At 34.9% G+C, this 15,019-nt stretch overlaps 1 protein-coding gene across 1 annotated transcript; it reads left to right on the forward strand.

The window, feature by feature from the left end:
• Positions 1 to 797: 797 nt before the first annotated feature.
• LOC105312788 (enhancer of mRNA-decapping protein 4-like) lies at positions 798 to 10,628 on the forward strand. Its single transcript, XM_019996522.1, has 11 exons — positions 798 to 960; positions 4,467 to 4,566; positions 4,648 to 4,883; positions 5,418 to 6,191; positions 6,404 to 6,513; positions 6,718 to 6,864; positions 7,244 to 7,359; positions 7,637 to 7,802; positions 8,004 to 8,172; positions 10,081 to 10,180; positions 10,383 to 10,628. Exons 2-11 carry the CDS (start codon positions 4,513 to 4,515, stop codon positions 10,605 to 10,607), a joined length of 2,097 nt encoding a protein of 698 aa, XP_019852081.1. The 5' UTR covers positions 798 to 960; positions 4,467 to 4,512; the 3' UTR covers positions 10,608 to 10,628.
• Positions 10,629 to 15,019: the final 4,391 nt, after the last annotated feature.

Genomic DNA, 15,019 nt, shown 5'->3' on the forward strand with positions numbered 1-15,019 from the left:
TAAATAAAAAACATTAAAAATGGAAAAGTAGTAGGATTAAAACGGGAAAAAGTAAAGAAACAGGAGAGTACTTGCAAACTGGTGTGAATTAGATATCCTACACCACTGCATGCAAGATAAAGCCTTCACTAGTGTAACTGTGTAAGCCTTCATGGTGCATGCTCAGTGTTTGGGAATGATCATAGTTTTTTGTAGCCGGGTTCATGCAGTGATGTAGGATATCTTCTCACACCAGTTTGCAAGTACTCTCTTCTTTCTTTACTTTTTCCTATTTTAATCCTACTACTTTTCGATTTTTAATGTTTTTTATTTACTTGTTTCCATTCTTTTTTCTTAAATTAATATATTACATTCTGTTTTGATTCTGTGGTTAGGTTAGTTATATTCATGCTAATCACGTGCACATAAATTAAAATGGCGTAAAACCACAAACCCACGTGGTGTCTGCAGCTGGATTTTTTGAATCTACCTTTGTGGTCCTTGACCCAAGCACAAAGGAATGATGTAAAAGCCAACTCGAGCGGTTCTCTGGTTTAAAAGATTAGAGGGGCCATAGAAGAAGATGAAAGATAGAAGAAAGTCTGAAGAATTTTGCAGAAATTTGAATTTGAGCCTGTTCTTCAAAAAAGCTCTCTCTACATTACAGCCCACATTAAAGGTACCAAGAGAATTGCTCGGTGAAGGAGAGCTCATATCAGCCATTTATAAGGCTGTACAACATAAGATAAAAGAGTTATAAGTGTTTGAAAATCATAAAAACGGTCGCCATCTTGAAAAACCAACCTCAATCTTACATATAGGCTACCGCCTATATAATAAACGCACACAATGGTGTATTTATTTATTTATTCCTTTATTTATCCATTAATAGTTGATTAATTTTGCTGGTAGTAGCTCTTGCCAGTTATAGCAAGGTGTCTCACTGGAGAGGATTGGTACCCAATAATGTGGGACATTGCTGTAAGTAACAATGTGTACTGTATGCCCTATAATAATAGCCTGTGACTTATTAACGTTATGCAAACTAAAATTCTTTCCTTTTTTCAATTTTATAAATTTGGTCTACGACCCTGTGCAAGAAGTTTAGCCTGATTTTTAAGTAACTTAAAAATTTCATTAAAAAATCAAATTTTGATCAGAATCAATTCAGCCTCAGCCTCAGCCTCAGCTACATATACAGCCTCAGCTACATATACTAGACATGTAACAATAATAATAGTGATAAATGAGATCTGATCGTCTTGCGCTGGCCACCTGCGCGACTTTTGAAATTTCATTTGATCCGCCCACGCACCACTACAAACCAATCAAAGCACTGTTGATTCGTAGATTACAGAAATTATTGCACTCAGGACAGTCTCGACGAAAATATAGCACTCGGCTTCGCCTCGTGCTACATTTTCCTCTCGACCGGCCCTCATGCAATAATTTCCGTAACCTACTCTCAACAGTGCTTTAACTAATACATAACCTTGCCTGGCTGTTGGAGAAGCCTTTGGACAGAACTTCTGTCTTATTTTGCTGCTAGAAAACTCATGACTTTTCCCCGTGTGTTGGTTGCCATTTTATTTCATTGTGGCCACTCCCACTTTTAATGAAATATTGAAAAGTGAATTTATATACCCCTTTCAATGCATAGCATCTACCGTATTACGCATAAATAGGGGTGACATACGTGTACAAACAGACAGACATACATACGTGTCTCGTTTATGTGGGGCTCGCTCAGGCTCGCCCCAATAAAATTTCAAATTACAATTTTTATACACTTTCACGCATGCACATGTGGTTTGTGACCACGACCATCACACGTGAATTTGTGTGCTCAAGGAAAAAAAAGATGGAAAGATGTATCAGCTTTACTGTGGAGGCTATGGTAAGGGGATGCCACATTTTGCAGGACATCTGGGAGGCTGAATTAGATGAAGAACTACCCTGTCAAAAAGAATCTTTGAATATTGCCAATCCCTTTGCCGTAGCAGTTATGATGATGGCATAATTGTAGGCCATGTTCCTAATAGATGTCTTCTGTTTCTTCACTTTGTCTTGACAGAAATGGATGGATAACCTGTTGTATATAAGGCCACAAAAGATACTCGCATGATCTTCCTCAAGGAGGTATGGAAATTCCTTGTACTTTAGCTTTTGAAGGAGAACTTATACAATGTAAGTACTCAGAAAGGCTAAGAATTTAATTGAAAATGCACTTGGAGGACATCAGAAACCATCCAAGCAAAGAAGAGTTGTGATTCAGAACATATGAAGCATTCACAGCTATAGGTACAGCATAGAAAGCTTATGCTTGACTTGACTCAACACTAACTTACTGTATATCAGATGGAGAGAAGCTAGATGGCTTTATCATCAACACTTTTCAATATTACTTAAGCATTGATGTCTGGTTGCCAGACAACTTTTACCAGTAAAAAAAAGGAAGCTTTAACCACAACACCTTTAGTGAGCATTTAAATTGTTCCCTCTCATTCTTATCATTGGATTGTAGCATCTGCTGTGTATGTTTTAGTACATGTAAGTGTTGCGAAGGTGTATGATTCAGCATAATTATGACAGTATGGAAAGGGAAACCAGATAAGTTATTTTTAATTTGTTCAGTCAGCATCACTCTATAAAAGTACAATGTAGTTAAAAGCCAGAAGCAAGATGGTGGGAAAGACTGTGGGTTATTTGCTATTATTAGTGCAACTGTACCTTGCTTTGTCAAAAACCCTGGTATGATTGTGGTTAAAGATAAATACATGATAAATGCTTCAGATTAATTACTATAAAGTGTACATAATTATTATTATTGAAAATGTAACAATTAATTTTTTACAGATTAGCTATTAATTTGTTATTTGTGTATAATGCATAATCAATGTAAAAGTCAATCATGCTTTATAATGTCAAAAATTCCAGCCACCTGGAAGCCATTACTTATAATAGACTCATAACTATGAAGGTAGTCATAAACACGAACTAGCCATTTTGCCCCATCAGGTTTCATCACAGGCATCCTATGATCAGCCTGTAAAAATTCTTTCACTCCTTGCTCAAGTTGATTCTCGACTTGAAGGCATGCAACTGATGAAATTATCTCTCAAATTTTTTCATAGACTTGTTTACATTGAGGTTTACCAGTTGCAATCGATCTGTGAAATTTGCCAGTACTTTAACTGCATGTACAGTACATGTAGATGCTGTTTTCTTGTATCACTAAAAATGTTCCTTCTATAACTTTGCCTTGAAAGACATCAAAAATGGCCAGCACTGGTAACTCAGATGATAGCCCAAGTTCAAATGTATTTACTTGATATGCATGTTTATATGGGAAGATAATCAAATCCAAGTATTCTTCATTTTCTGCTCATTTGACCAGTGGTTACTGGTACCCGTGGCAATGCCATTCTTCTGGAAAATTGCAATTAAGTAGACATACACTTAATTGTCTTTCTGATTGTTATATCAACTGAAATGGCAAAACCTTTCCATCCATAGTCCCACAGACCACAGCTGTGATCTGACTTACTCTTTTATCATAAGTACCTACTATTTCTACCCTTTTTGCTCTTTTCTTCCCTATTGTCTATGTTGGTCCTTGTGCAATACTCTTTTACAGTTTATTGTATTTGAAAACATGAGAATATGCAATCTCTTCCATTTCAATGACGGCCTTAATATCCAATGGAAACTGTTCTTTTAGTTCCTATTAATTAGATACAGTGATTTGGCAGCTGAACTATCCCTTCTTTTGATGAAACTCATTCTGTATACTAACGAATTTGCCCAGTAACTAGTGATTAAAATTGGGCCACCATTTTCTGACAAAACGTTTTGATTTGATCTTCCTGTTGCAGCTGCCATAGTGATGGATTTAGTAACGATACCAGTAGCAATAATGACAGAGATGGCTTGACAGAGATGGCTTGACAGAGAACTGGCTTTTTTTTTGCCAAATGTCTTTGAGAAGTGTCTGGACAATCGATGCCTGTTCCTTGGGGCTTATACTGTCCTCATAAACTCAGTTTTTTGCCAAAAGAACAGACAGCTTTGTTGGCAGCTTTAATCGTGTCCGTACCCAAGGAAGCTGACATCAAGGAGGATGGCACCAGCACTCTCATGCTTAAAGTAATAGAATAGAGCCATTTTCACTGACAATGTGCAGTAATGGGCAAGGTTGTCCAGACCTTTTAAAGTTTTTAATTTTTTTAATTTTTAAAATTTTGCACAATCTTTCTCAATTCAATAATTCAAAAATTTGCACCGTTGGAAAATTTTTCTCAGTAGCAATGTTTAAGTAAATGAGGCTTTTTACACTCAATCATTTCAGCTCCAGAAGTTGATTGGTACAGGTTCATCTTGTACATGTACATATGAACTTGTGAAATGAATTGAAATCAAAGTGCTTCAGAACTTAATTAATAGTGCTAGTGAAAAATAGCTTTAAGTATCTCTTTTCCTCCTTATAGGTTTTATCCTCCATTTGGTACTGATGAGGACAGTCCAAATATTTCAATGAACATTGACTCCACTGCCTCATACATAACAATGGCTGACTCACTACGTAATGTAAGTAGAACAATACCCTACACATACACATGTATACATGTACATATATGTACATGTATTTATTATTGTTTATTATGTTAGGTGTTATATGTGCTACAGTTACATCAAGATCCTGTAAATGGAGTTGCTTCCTTCTCCTCAATTACTGAATATTTATTAACTCAACCAATATTGAGTTTTGTTTCATCAGGCCACACCCCTTCAACCAGCATTGATGATGCTCTTAGTACCAGTGATACTGATGAGTCTGACGATGAAGAACACTTCAATCCAAAGAGGAACTCCGTAACACTTAAACTACACTGCATTCAAACAAGGTACATACATATACATGTGCATGTAAATGTACCATATACATGTATCCTTAAATAATAATAATAAAAACACATGTAAATGTACACAATGTATGTGTACATACATGTATACATGTATGTGCCGGATGTGAATAAATGCTGGGATAGAATTGAAGTATTAATATGCAAATCTAGCCGTACAAAAACTTAGATGCCTTGTAGATACATGTACTTCCTTAAATTCCTGAGGGGAAGTGCATGAGGTCACGGGTTCGAATGCCGTTCTGGGCCCAATGTTTTAAATTTTTTTTGAGGTCCAAATGCCATTTTTGAAAATAGATGCCCGGGCTTTTATTCAAGGAGATGAATCCTACAAATAAGTTTGTCTATTTGTTACTAATAGCAAGAGCACATATACATGTACATGTACATTGTGTACATTTACATGTGTTTTTATTATTATTAGTGTTATGAATGTAATACATGTACATTGTACATGTACTGTAGTTGGAAAGTACTGTACATGTTCATGTAGTTATTTACAGCAACTCTATATAGGTCCATGCAAGAGTTATTGGTCTCTTTTGATCCTCCTGATGTCACTGGAATACCACCACACGACCCCCTACCAACATTACCGGACTCCCTCACTGCAGCACAGGACCCCTTACCATCAATGCCAGACCCTATTCCTCCACTAGATACCATTACTCCATCAGTTGCTAGTATATTACCATTAACTATTGATTCTACTCAATTTGGTCCCAGTCAGTCATCACCAGCTGTCAAGTTGTTGTCTCCAGTTTCATTTTTATCACTACCTTCAGACTCGCGTCAACCTGATCACGTCTTACGATCACCGAGTGATTTTGTTAGTTTCTCTTCTCCGGTATCAAGTGGGAGTGGTCTGTTAGTGACCCCACCCACAGTAGATAATGAATTAATAGCAATTAGTTCCAGTGGTGCTAGTAACGATTCTTTTCCGTCAGCACTGGTAGAGGGTGTGGCTAACGAGGGCACTCCATTACTAGAGGAGTCACTAGTTCATGAAGAGGAATGGCCAGTGATAGAACAAGTACAATCTAGTGATGACATAAGGAAACATGCTTCCAGTATAGTGTCAATGGTGATGGATACAGCCCTAGCAACCGTTGCTGCTATGAGAGAGGAGGAAGAGGAAGAGGAGAGTACTGGAGATGAGACTGATGATGATGATGAGGGGGAGGAGTCTGTAGGTGGAGCTAAGGATAATGATGATGAGGTTCTTGTACAGAGTGATGGAGTAATGCATTCTTTAATCAGTAAATTGGTATTGCAACAACAAGAAATGAAGTGAGTATGAGTCCATGTACATACTGTGCATGAAATTCCCCATGTTGTTTACAGTTCTTGAAGTAAACATGTACATGTATTTAGTGTACATGAAATACATAAAATACATAAAATTGATGTTACCTAGGCTTTGGATCATAACTGTAAATCCTCATTTGTTTACCTACTGTATAATTACATACACACATGTATTATTCTTGTTATTATTTTAGACAAGAAGCTGATGAGAGAATGACGCAGATGATGCTTGAGTTCAAAAATGAAATGGAGGCTATGAATAAAGAAATGATGAGTGCAATGAAAGAACAACTTAAAGAAAATAGTAAGAGAGAGAGAGAGTTGCTTACTGTACAAGTATTACAGTATGCTGTTACTTTTAGTTGTACTTTAATAACAATTAATATTTTCCTTTAATTTTTTCATTATAATTGGTACTGTGATATTGATACATAATGTACATGTACATATACTTTTTGTAACACCTTGCCACAACTACATGTGTAAGTTATTTCAATAAATTTTCTAGATCAAAAGATTGAGAAATTAATAAAATCACATGAATTGAAGCGAAATGACAGGATATCACAATCATTGACTCAAACTGTTCAGACAAGCATTGCTGGTAGACTGGAAAAATCTGTTAAGAATGAAACAAAAAATACAATAATACCAGGTACAGTATACACATGCATGTACATGTGCATGTAATTGGTATTAAATTTTCTTCTATGTATGGCCTAAAGGTATTTTGTAATGATTGTTGTAAGATCGGCTTAAAATTATTTAAAGGATCATTTTTAAAAATATTCTGTACTATTATAGCCCATGATTTTTCAAAGAAACACATGTACATGTAGGTCCAAATTCACCCCCAATTTTTACTAAATTTTCTGAAACTTTTTGAGTTATGGCCATTTTTGAAATTGGCCAATTTTTAAAAATACATGTACTGTACTCTGTACTATTGGCCAGGGATTCATACAAGATTTTTTTGATTGAGGGGTCCAACATGATGAAAATTAATGACAATGCATTGTTTTTTATGTTATTAGTGATACAGAAATCTTTATTGACAACACAAGAAGGTATTAATAGATCTGTAAATGAGCAACTCATTGCTACCAATACTGCCATCAATACTCACCTACACCAAATACTACACACTGAGGTAATGACTACATGTACATCTGCATGTACGTGTAATGGTAAATGTTGCCCATTCGAATGCCATTTTTGGAATTTTCAAATTTTATTTGAGCTTTATTTTAGCCCTGTTAAGAAGTAGTACATCTAATTTGTATACATGTACACATACATTGTATAAGTGCTCATGCTTTAATTTAAACAACTTTAATTTCAAGTCTGGTGCTGGCTTTTCTAAGCTTCTGGCTCATTGGTCATTCTAGTTTCACTTATTAATTAATTCATACTTGTCTTGTTTTTAGGGTCTTGTTCAAGCTATTGCCAATGCTATTGCTGGAGTTATGCCTCACATATTACCTGTTGTCATGGAAACACTGTTTAAGAATACATTGCTTCCATCATTTGAGCGTTCCTGTCAAGCAATGTTTAGACAGTTAGATGAAGCTTTTCGGCAGGGCACTACTGAATGTAAGGACTAGTGTTTCTGAATACTGTACTTGTATAGTAGATTTCTCATTATAATTTCATTTATTGTAAAAATCAATGATGCCCTAATAAAATAATTATTGTGTATTGTTAAATTCAATTTAATTGTTGGCTCTTTGACCAGACAAATGTAGCCTGTTGTTATGTTAATAATGCTAGCTGTTTATAACTTGATACATGTAGATATATCCCAGCTTCATGATGTAACTGATAGATCTGAGGATACAGCTGCTATCAATCAAATGTCAACTTCTCTTCAATCACTCATTTCATCATTTAATACAACCTCTTCTCCAATCCTTCCTTTGATTCAAGCATCATTACACACTGAACTCTCTCTTTTATTGCCAAGGTAAATCAATGTACATTTGAAATAGACTTATGCATAAATTGTTGTTGATAATCTACATGTACTGTACATTGTAATTTTATAATGATTTTAAATGCCTGCATGGGCTGCCAAATACATGTACATGTACATGTAGGTGTACATGTACATGTACATGTTGCATGTTGAACTTTTGGAATGTGTGTGTGTGTGTGTGTGTGTGGGTTTATGAGTAAGATGGTATGGGAGCTAATACTGTCAAGATGGTACATGTAGTTGATTTTATTTGATGTGCCACTATATTTGTGACCATAATTGACAAAAGGTACCTTATGGCGGATTTTAAAATTCATCTTTATAATGAAAAAGATCAACCTGTGAGTGCTCTGTTAGTCAACAATTGTTTTATAAGCTACATAGTAACTTTTTGCATTCTCTGCATTAATTTTAAGATAAATGCAGCTCAGGAAGTTGGATTTTTTAGGCTTTAAAGACTAATTTTTTTATCCGCCATAAGGTACCTTTTGTCAATTATGGTCACATTTTATCTATAACAAATACATGTACATGTAGAAGGAGAGCAGTTTTGAAGCCTTTAATTTAAATTAATATTTTTTTCATGTTTGGGGGGAGTCACCAATACACAAAACCAGCTTTACAATTACATGTATTTTGCCAAATACAGAAATGAAATAATTATGATTTGTAATTGTTAGATTATAGTTGATCATTATAATAATTTACCGAATGGCTTCTAATTTTTTTGTTAAATTTTGTATGGTAATCACAAAAGTTCTAATCATGGAAAACTACCTGTCTCTGTTGTAACAACTGTTCGTGTTGGTCAAGTTACAAAATATTTTTCACAAATATCTAATTAAATCATTAAAAAATTGTAGACGATGAAAAGATGGAGCCATTTAGTGCCAAATTATGTACACCTATGCATGAGAACTGTAAGAACTTGCATGTATATACCTTTTGATACTTTTTGTAGTGATAACATTATCATTATTCAAATATTATTTTAACACTGATCAAGCTTGTAGTAATATCATTATATTTCCTTTGTTTTGTGTAAGATGAGGTTTTTAGTCACATAGCAGGTTTTTTTAAAGAAGTTTTTACCCCTGAAGTTTTTTCCTTGAAACACTAGTCTGTAAGGTGTCTTTATTCTCTTACATTGTTGTTATGGTACAGTCTTTTGCTTCTGGTCTATTTTGTATTTTTTGCTGTTAGTATATGCACAACAGCACTTAACCGTAATTACAAACATGTATTACATACTGTAGACTAGTCAGTTGGGAGTAGGTAGGGGGCAAGGGAGTACCAGTATATGACTGCAGGCAACACTGTGCATTATGATGTCATCATCTGAATACTTCTTTAGTATTGTTTTTATGCATGTACTTTGTGACATACATGTACATGTACTACAAGCATGTGCATGTAACGTGTAATCTTATTTAGAAATGATGTAAGGAGTTTTTGTCCCAAGGAGGTAGCCAGTACAATTATCTTATTTACTTTTTGTAACAATTAAGAGTTGTAATGAACTCATACATGTAATGTACATGTACATGTACATTGTATGTGTATAGTGGTACAGTATGTCCTCGAATATCCAAACACCTTTGGGCACCTTTTTGGGAGAGATGTTTAGATAGCTGAAATAATCTGAATAAATGAAATAATAAAAGTAGGCCAACTTATCCTATACTTTTTTGAAGAATAAATCTGCATGACTTTCCTTTCCTAAAGTTTCCTCTTGGTTATGCTCTTTGCTGCAGTAGCCATTTAATCGGTTATTAAGAAATTAAGTAGTCTGAGCAGGAGCATTAGAGACAACCATGTGTTCGGATGAACGAGGGTTCGGATAATTGATTGCGTACTATAATGAAATCTAATAGTTGAAATTATTATTGTTATTAGGTTACAAGATTCAGTTAAAGAATCAGTTGCTATAGTGATTAAAGATGAGTTGATGAATTTACTTGAAGAAAAATCAGCTACCAACAATCAACAGCACCAGGTAATCTATTAATATTAGAATAATAAATTCAGTTTTTTATTATTATGTCCATGTTCATGTACAAAGTATTATATTGAAAGAAATCATAAAAGAGAGAGCCCAGAGAAGGCAAAAAAAACTAATAAGATTATTGTTATTGTTAATTTATTATTGGGAAGAAAAAAAGAGCAAAACACATTCAAACAAATTATTATCATTATAGGATAAACTAATGCAGCTAATAGAGTCTAAGGAATATGATACTGCATTTAATCTGGCACTCTCTACATCAAATCTCAGTTTAGTAATGTTCCTCTGCCATCATGTTAGTCCAGAAGAAGTCTTTGATAGCAATAGCCAGTGTCCATTGTCTCAACCAGTCCTGTTATCATTGATACAGCAGATAACTGTGGATATCAGTGATGATGTTGAACTAAAAATTAAGTAAGAGAATGGGGTTGAGGAATTGTGATAATACAAATATCAGCTAATCTAATACGTGTACTTGTATAATGTCTACAGTAGAAAAATACAGCACAAAATTTTTGGGGGCTCTATATGTACGTACATGTACATGTAAGTTTTAATTGTTCAAATACCTGTTTTGTGGATTTCATTATTTACTCCTTAGCCATTTTTATGAAACACCTTAATATAATTTCACGCACTGCTTATATTTCAGAAGGCTCAGTCTCACATATCAACTGTTTGGCCAGTTTTCTTAACTTACAGCTAATTACCCAAGCCACGCATAGGCATGAAGCGAGGGTAAAGCAGTTGTCCTGTCTGTGTGTGTGTGTGTGTGTTCGCTTGACTTCCACTTTTGAGCTGACACTGCTTTCTTGTGAAATCCAGGATAGTCTTATAATCAAAACTAGCTATAGAAAAGGTTATTCTTTGTCTGGAAAATGGATTGAATTGTCTTCCCGAGGCAGAGAAAGCTCACAATATTGCCAAATGTAGTCGGTACAAATATATCTTTTTCGTGGTGAAAGCTAAAAAGCATCAAGACAAATGAAACGATAGAACAAAGCCTCATCTTTAAATAGCTTGTAAGAAATTGCTCCAATCGTCTTCATTTTAAAGATATGATAGCCCAAACTTTCATACCTTGTGAGTTTAGATGAGGCTCTATTCTCCGGAAGTAGCGGCCAGAGTCTTTAAACACCAGATACTAGATAGCAGTTTGTATGCAACAAATAGAGCCAAACAAATGTATGTTAAATTGTTTATAAGTCGAGAAAAACTAAAGCTTTCTTCACCACTTATGGCCATGTGCCACCATTACTGTTTGTGCGGGTGGAGCATGGCTTAATTAAGCCACACCTTTATTGCAGCCACACCTATACATTGCTGCAGCTAGCTAGCATGCAGCAGTGCACTAAACATGCTGGAGCTTCTTCTCTGTCGAAATTAAAAATACAAATCAATCTCTGTCTCAAAACATTCACTAAGTTTTATTAAATCTAGTACATGCTGAAACTTATTCTTAGTCTCAAAACTTTGACTATTTTCTCTTAATTTGTGAAAACTGTTACATACATATTGTGGTGAGTGTACGCACTTTAGTGCTCTCGTATTTTATAAAGGAATGGATTGGATTTATCTGCAATCATTCCTACTATGATGTCACGTTTAGCCACACCCACCGACAGGAAGTAGCATTGCGAAGCAAAAATAAGCATTTTTAAAGGCTCATATCTCAGTGAATATAATGTTTTAGACTATGGAAGTTGGAAGTACTTGGAACACATTATTATTATGGTCAGGCAAACATATTAAGACCATAAAATAAAGACCCTCATTTGGATGTCTGTTTCCCTTTAAATGTCTACAATACATTAGTGATCATTCTGATTTAAAGTTTAGAACTTTTATTATTATCTGAACTTTTAAATTACGTGGCTACATCATGTAGTTTTGTGAAAGGAATGATTCTATCACTAAATGGAAAAACTTTTATCAAAAAATAGAAAATCACTGATACCCTTTCATACACGTACATTCATTTATTGTGTGTTTAAAAGGAATAGTCCTGTGTTGCTCTATAACTACAATACTAAGGAAAGTTGTTTTTTACTTAATGTAAATCTCATAAAAGCTAACAGGAGCATCTTCATTATGTGTCCCTTGATCAGCACAGACCCTCAACTCAATATAGTCAGTAGTAGTAGTGTTACCATAGTCTCTGTGAAACCATGGTAGTCCTGGAGCAGAGCAACAAAGGGTTTCTTCAAAAGAACAGTCTTTACCATCCCATAATAGATCATTCCAGTTTCCTCCTCCTGCACCTTCACAAAAATAATGACTGCCAACAAAGGATTGAGGAACTTGAGTGCTGCCATTAATACAAGGACAATTGTTCTGACCTTGTGCAACTAAAATGTCATCTCCATTTGCCATAAGTGTCCAGACATGTTGACGAGGAGACCCACGAGTAATACTAACACCATCAACATAATCACCATTCAGATTGTTATGATTTGTACCATATGGAACATGTACCGCATCTGTTGTGAGGTATGAGTGTCCCGTTACTCTACCACATATCTGAGAATAACTGATACCATTAGATGGGAACTGAACTGATACACAGCTACCAGTGTTTGTTATTGGTCTACCACAAGCTCTAACTCCTCCTGACTGGTACAATCTAAATCCAAAAGGACAGTTCTGTGTAGCAACAGACATATCCAGGTATGCTAGTCTTGTCCAATCTCCTTCTGAATCACATAATGTTCCCATATTACAGTAAGCAGCATAAGTAGCATTGTTAACATCTGCCAATAGATACAAACCTGATGGACTGAGTGGTTGTCTCTCCTTAATCTCTTTACAAGAGGTAGGTAAAGCAGTTGATTCATTGTGTAGTACTAATAGTTCTTGTGCTATTAGTAGTATATCATTAACCACTCCAGCAGTAGAGGTACTGGTGTCTTGCAGATTAGAGAGAGTATTGACAATGTTAATGAGCTTTTCTGCAGAATCTTTTGTAGTTTGTAGAATTTTTTTATCAAGTTCAGTGAAGTTGGTATTGTTTTGAAATAGTTGAAAGGACTTTTGTGATGCATTATTAGCCCATTCATTGAAGTTATGAAGGCTCCCTGTTACATTGCTGTTAACTTTAGATACAACACCTTCAGCCCATTCATTGAAGTCAGGAAGGCTCCCAGTTACATTGCTGTTAACTTGCGAGACAACACCATTAGCCCATTTATTAAAGTTAGGAATTTTCTGGTTAATACTTTGAGCTATACGATCAGCCCATTCATTTGTATAACTACTACTGTTAGCACCAGTTGCAGTGTTAGTACATTCAACACTATTACCATTAGTATACTTATCATACACTAAAATGCCCAGTATAGTTATTAAAAATATCAATATGAGACAGAGTAATACTGTTATCAACAGCAGTGGTTTACTCCAAGATGACTGCCTTTTTTTAGGCGCCATTGCTACATTAGGAGTAAGTACAGGAGTAGATAGCAGAGACTCTTGGCTTTTTGTTTCTTCTCTCTTATAAATTTCACCAAGTTCATACGTATTCTTATTTCTTGGTACTCTTGTGTAGACATCAGGGCATTCATATAGCTGCTCTAACTCTTTCGCCATGATCTTTACTATAAGGAGCAGTCTCGTATCACAGGTTCAAATTCAGTTTAAAATTATGTACTCCTTTAAATAGAAACATTATGAAAATGACAAATTTGTTAATTTCTTTTCATGACATGTTTACTGCTTACATGCTTTACTTAAGCTTGTTTGTTTTAAATTGCTTTGTTTAGTACCACACATTTACTTGTTTAGGTACTACTTGATATGCATTTTGGTTGGGAAATTGGGTGCAGGGGCCACAAATTCAGAATTTACTCTGACAAAACATCATCATTGAATTTATCACTAAACACATTTGTGGATAAATTTAATAAGAAATGTGGAATTGTAATTGTTGACAAATGCAAAGGAGACCGGCAGTCATCATTAAACCCAATAAGCAACTATAATAATTAATGCAATAATTATATTTTGTACCTCTTCCGTGCACAGAGAACACATACTATTATTAGTTCTACTATTCACATGCCACACATGTGTGTACACTTAAAGTAACCTTAATAATTAAATTTGTCATTGCAAGGGTGGGCATAGCACAACAGATCGCATGATGATGCATCAAGGATAACCCTACAACCCATCAAAATTAAGCTACAATGGTGCAAGTCAAAATGAGAATAAGTAAACAGTCTGGACTCATCCATAGTTTCAATACTTCTACCATGCCTAGTTGTAATTGACCAATCAGATTGCTTGGTTGTAGGTTCATAAATAACTAACTTACCTCTAATTTCCCGGGAGGTTAATAAATAATTTCCCGGGAGGTTGAATAAGTAGCCCGGGAGGTTGAATAAGTAAATTCCCGGGAGGTTGAATAAGTAAATTCCCGGGAGGTTGAATAAATAATTTCCCGGTAAATTAAATAATACGATTAATTGATTACATGTGTATTTTAAATTATAGTTTTGTGTTATTTGGTATTGTTTTAATAGTTTATAGTAATATTTGAGCAGTTAGAGAGGGTAAATGTAACAGTATCTGCAGTTGACCTTTTTTTGCTTGGTGGTGGCTCGTAACTGTTTTCCTTATCTTCAATTAGTGCAACCTTTCGTTCATATTATTTGTTTAATACTGATGAAACTTCTTTTTCTTGATCTTGAGATATTCTTTTGTAGGCTCTAATGCCATCAATACTGCAATGACCAGTGCGATCCATAATCAATTGTTCATCTGTTCCTGATTGAAACAACCTTGTGGCTGCTGTCACTCTTAAAGAATGATTGGTTTTAAAACCATCGATAT

This window comes from Amphimedon queenslandica, unplaced genomic scaffold (genome assembly GCF_000090795.2).
Source record: "Amphimedon queenslandica unplaced genomic scaffold, v1.1 AMPQUscaffold_13407, whole genome shotgun sequence".
In the NCBI taxonomy this organism is placed as follows: domain Eukaryota; kingdom Metazoa; phylum Porifera; class Demospongiae; order Haplosclerida; family Niphatidae; genus Amphimedon; species Amphimedon queenslandica.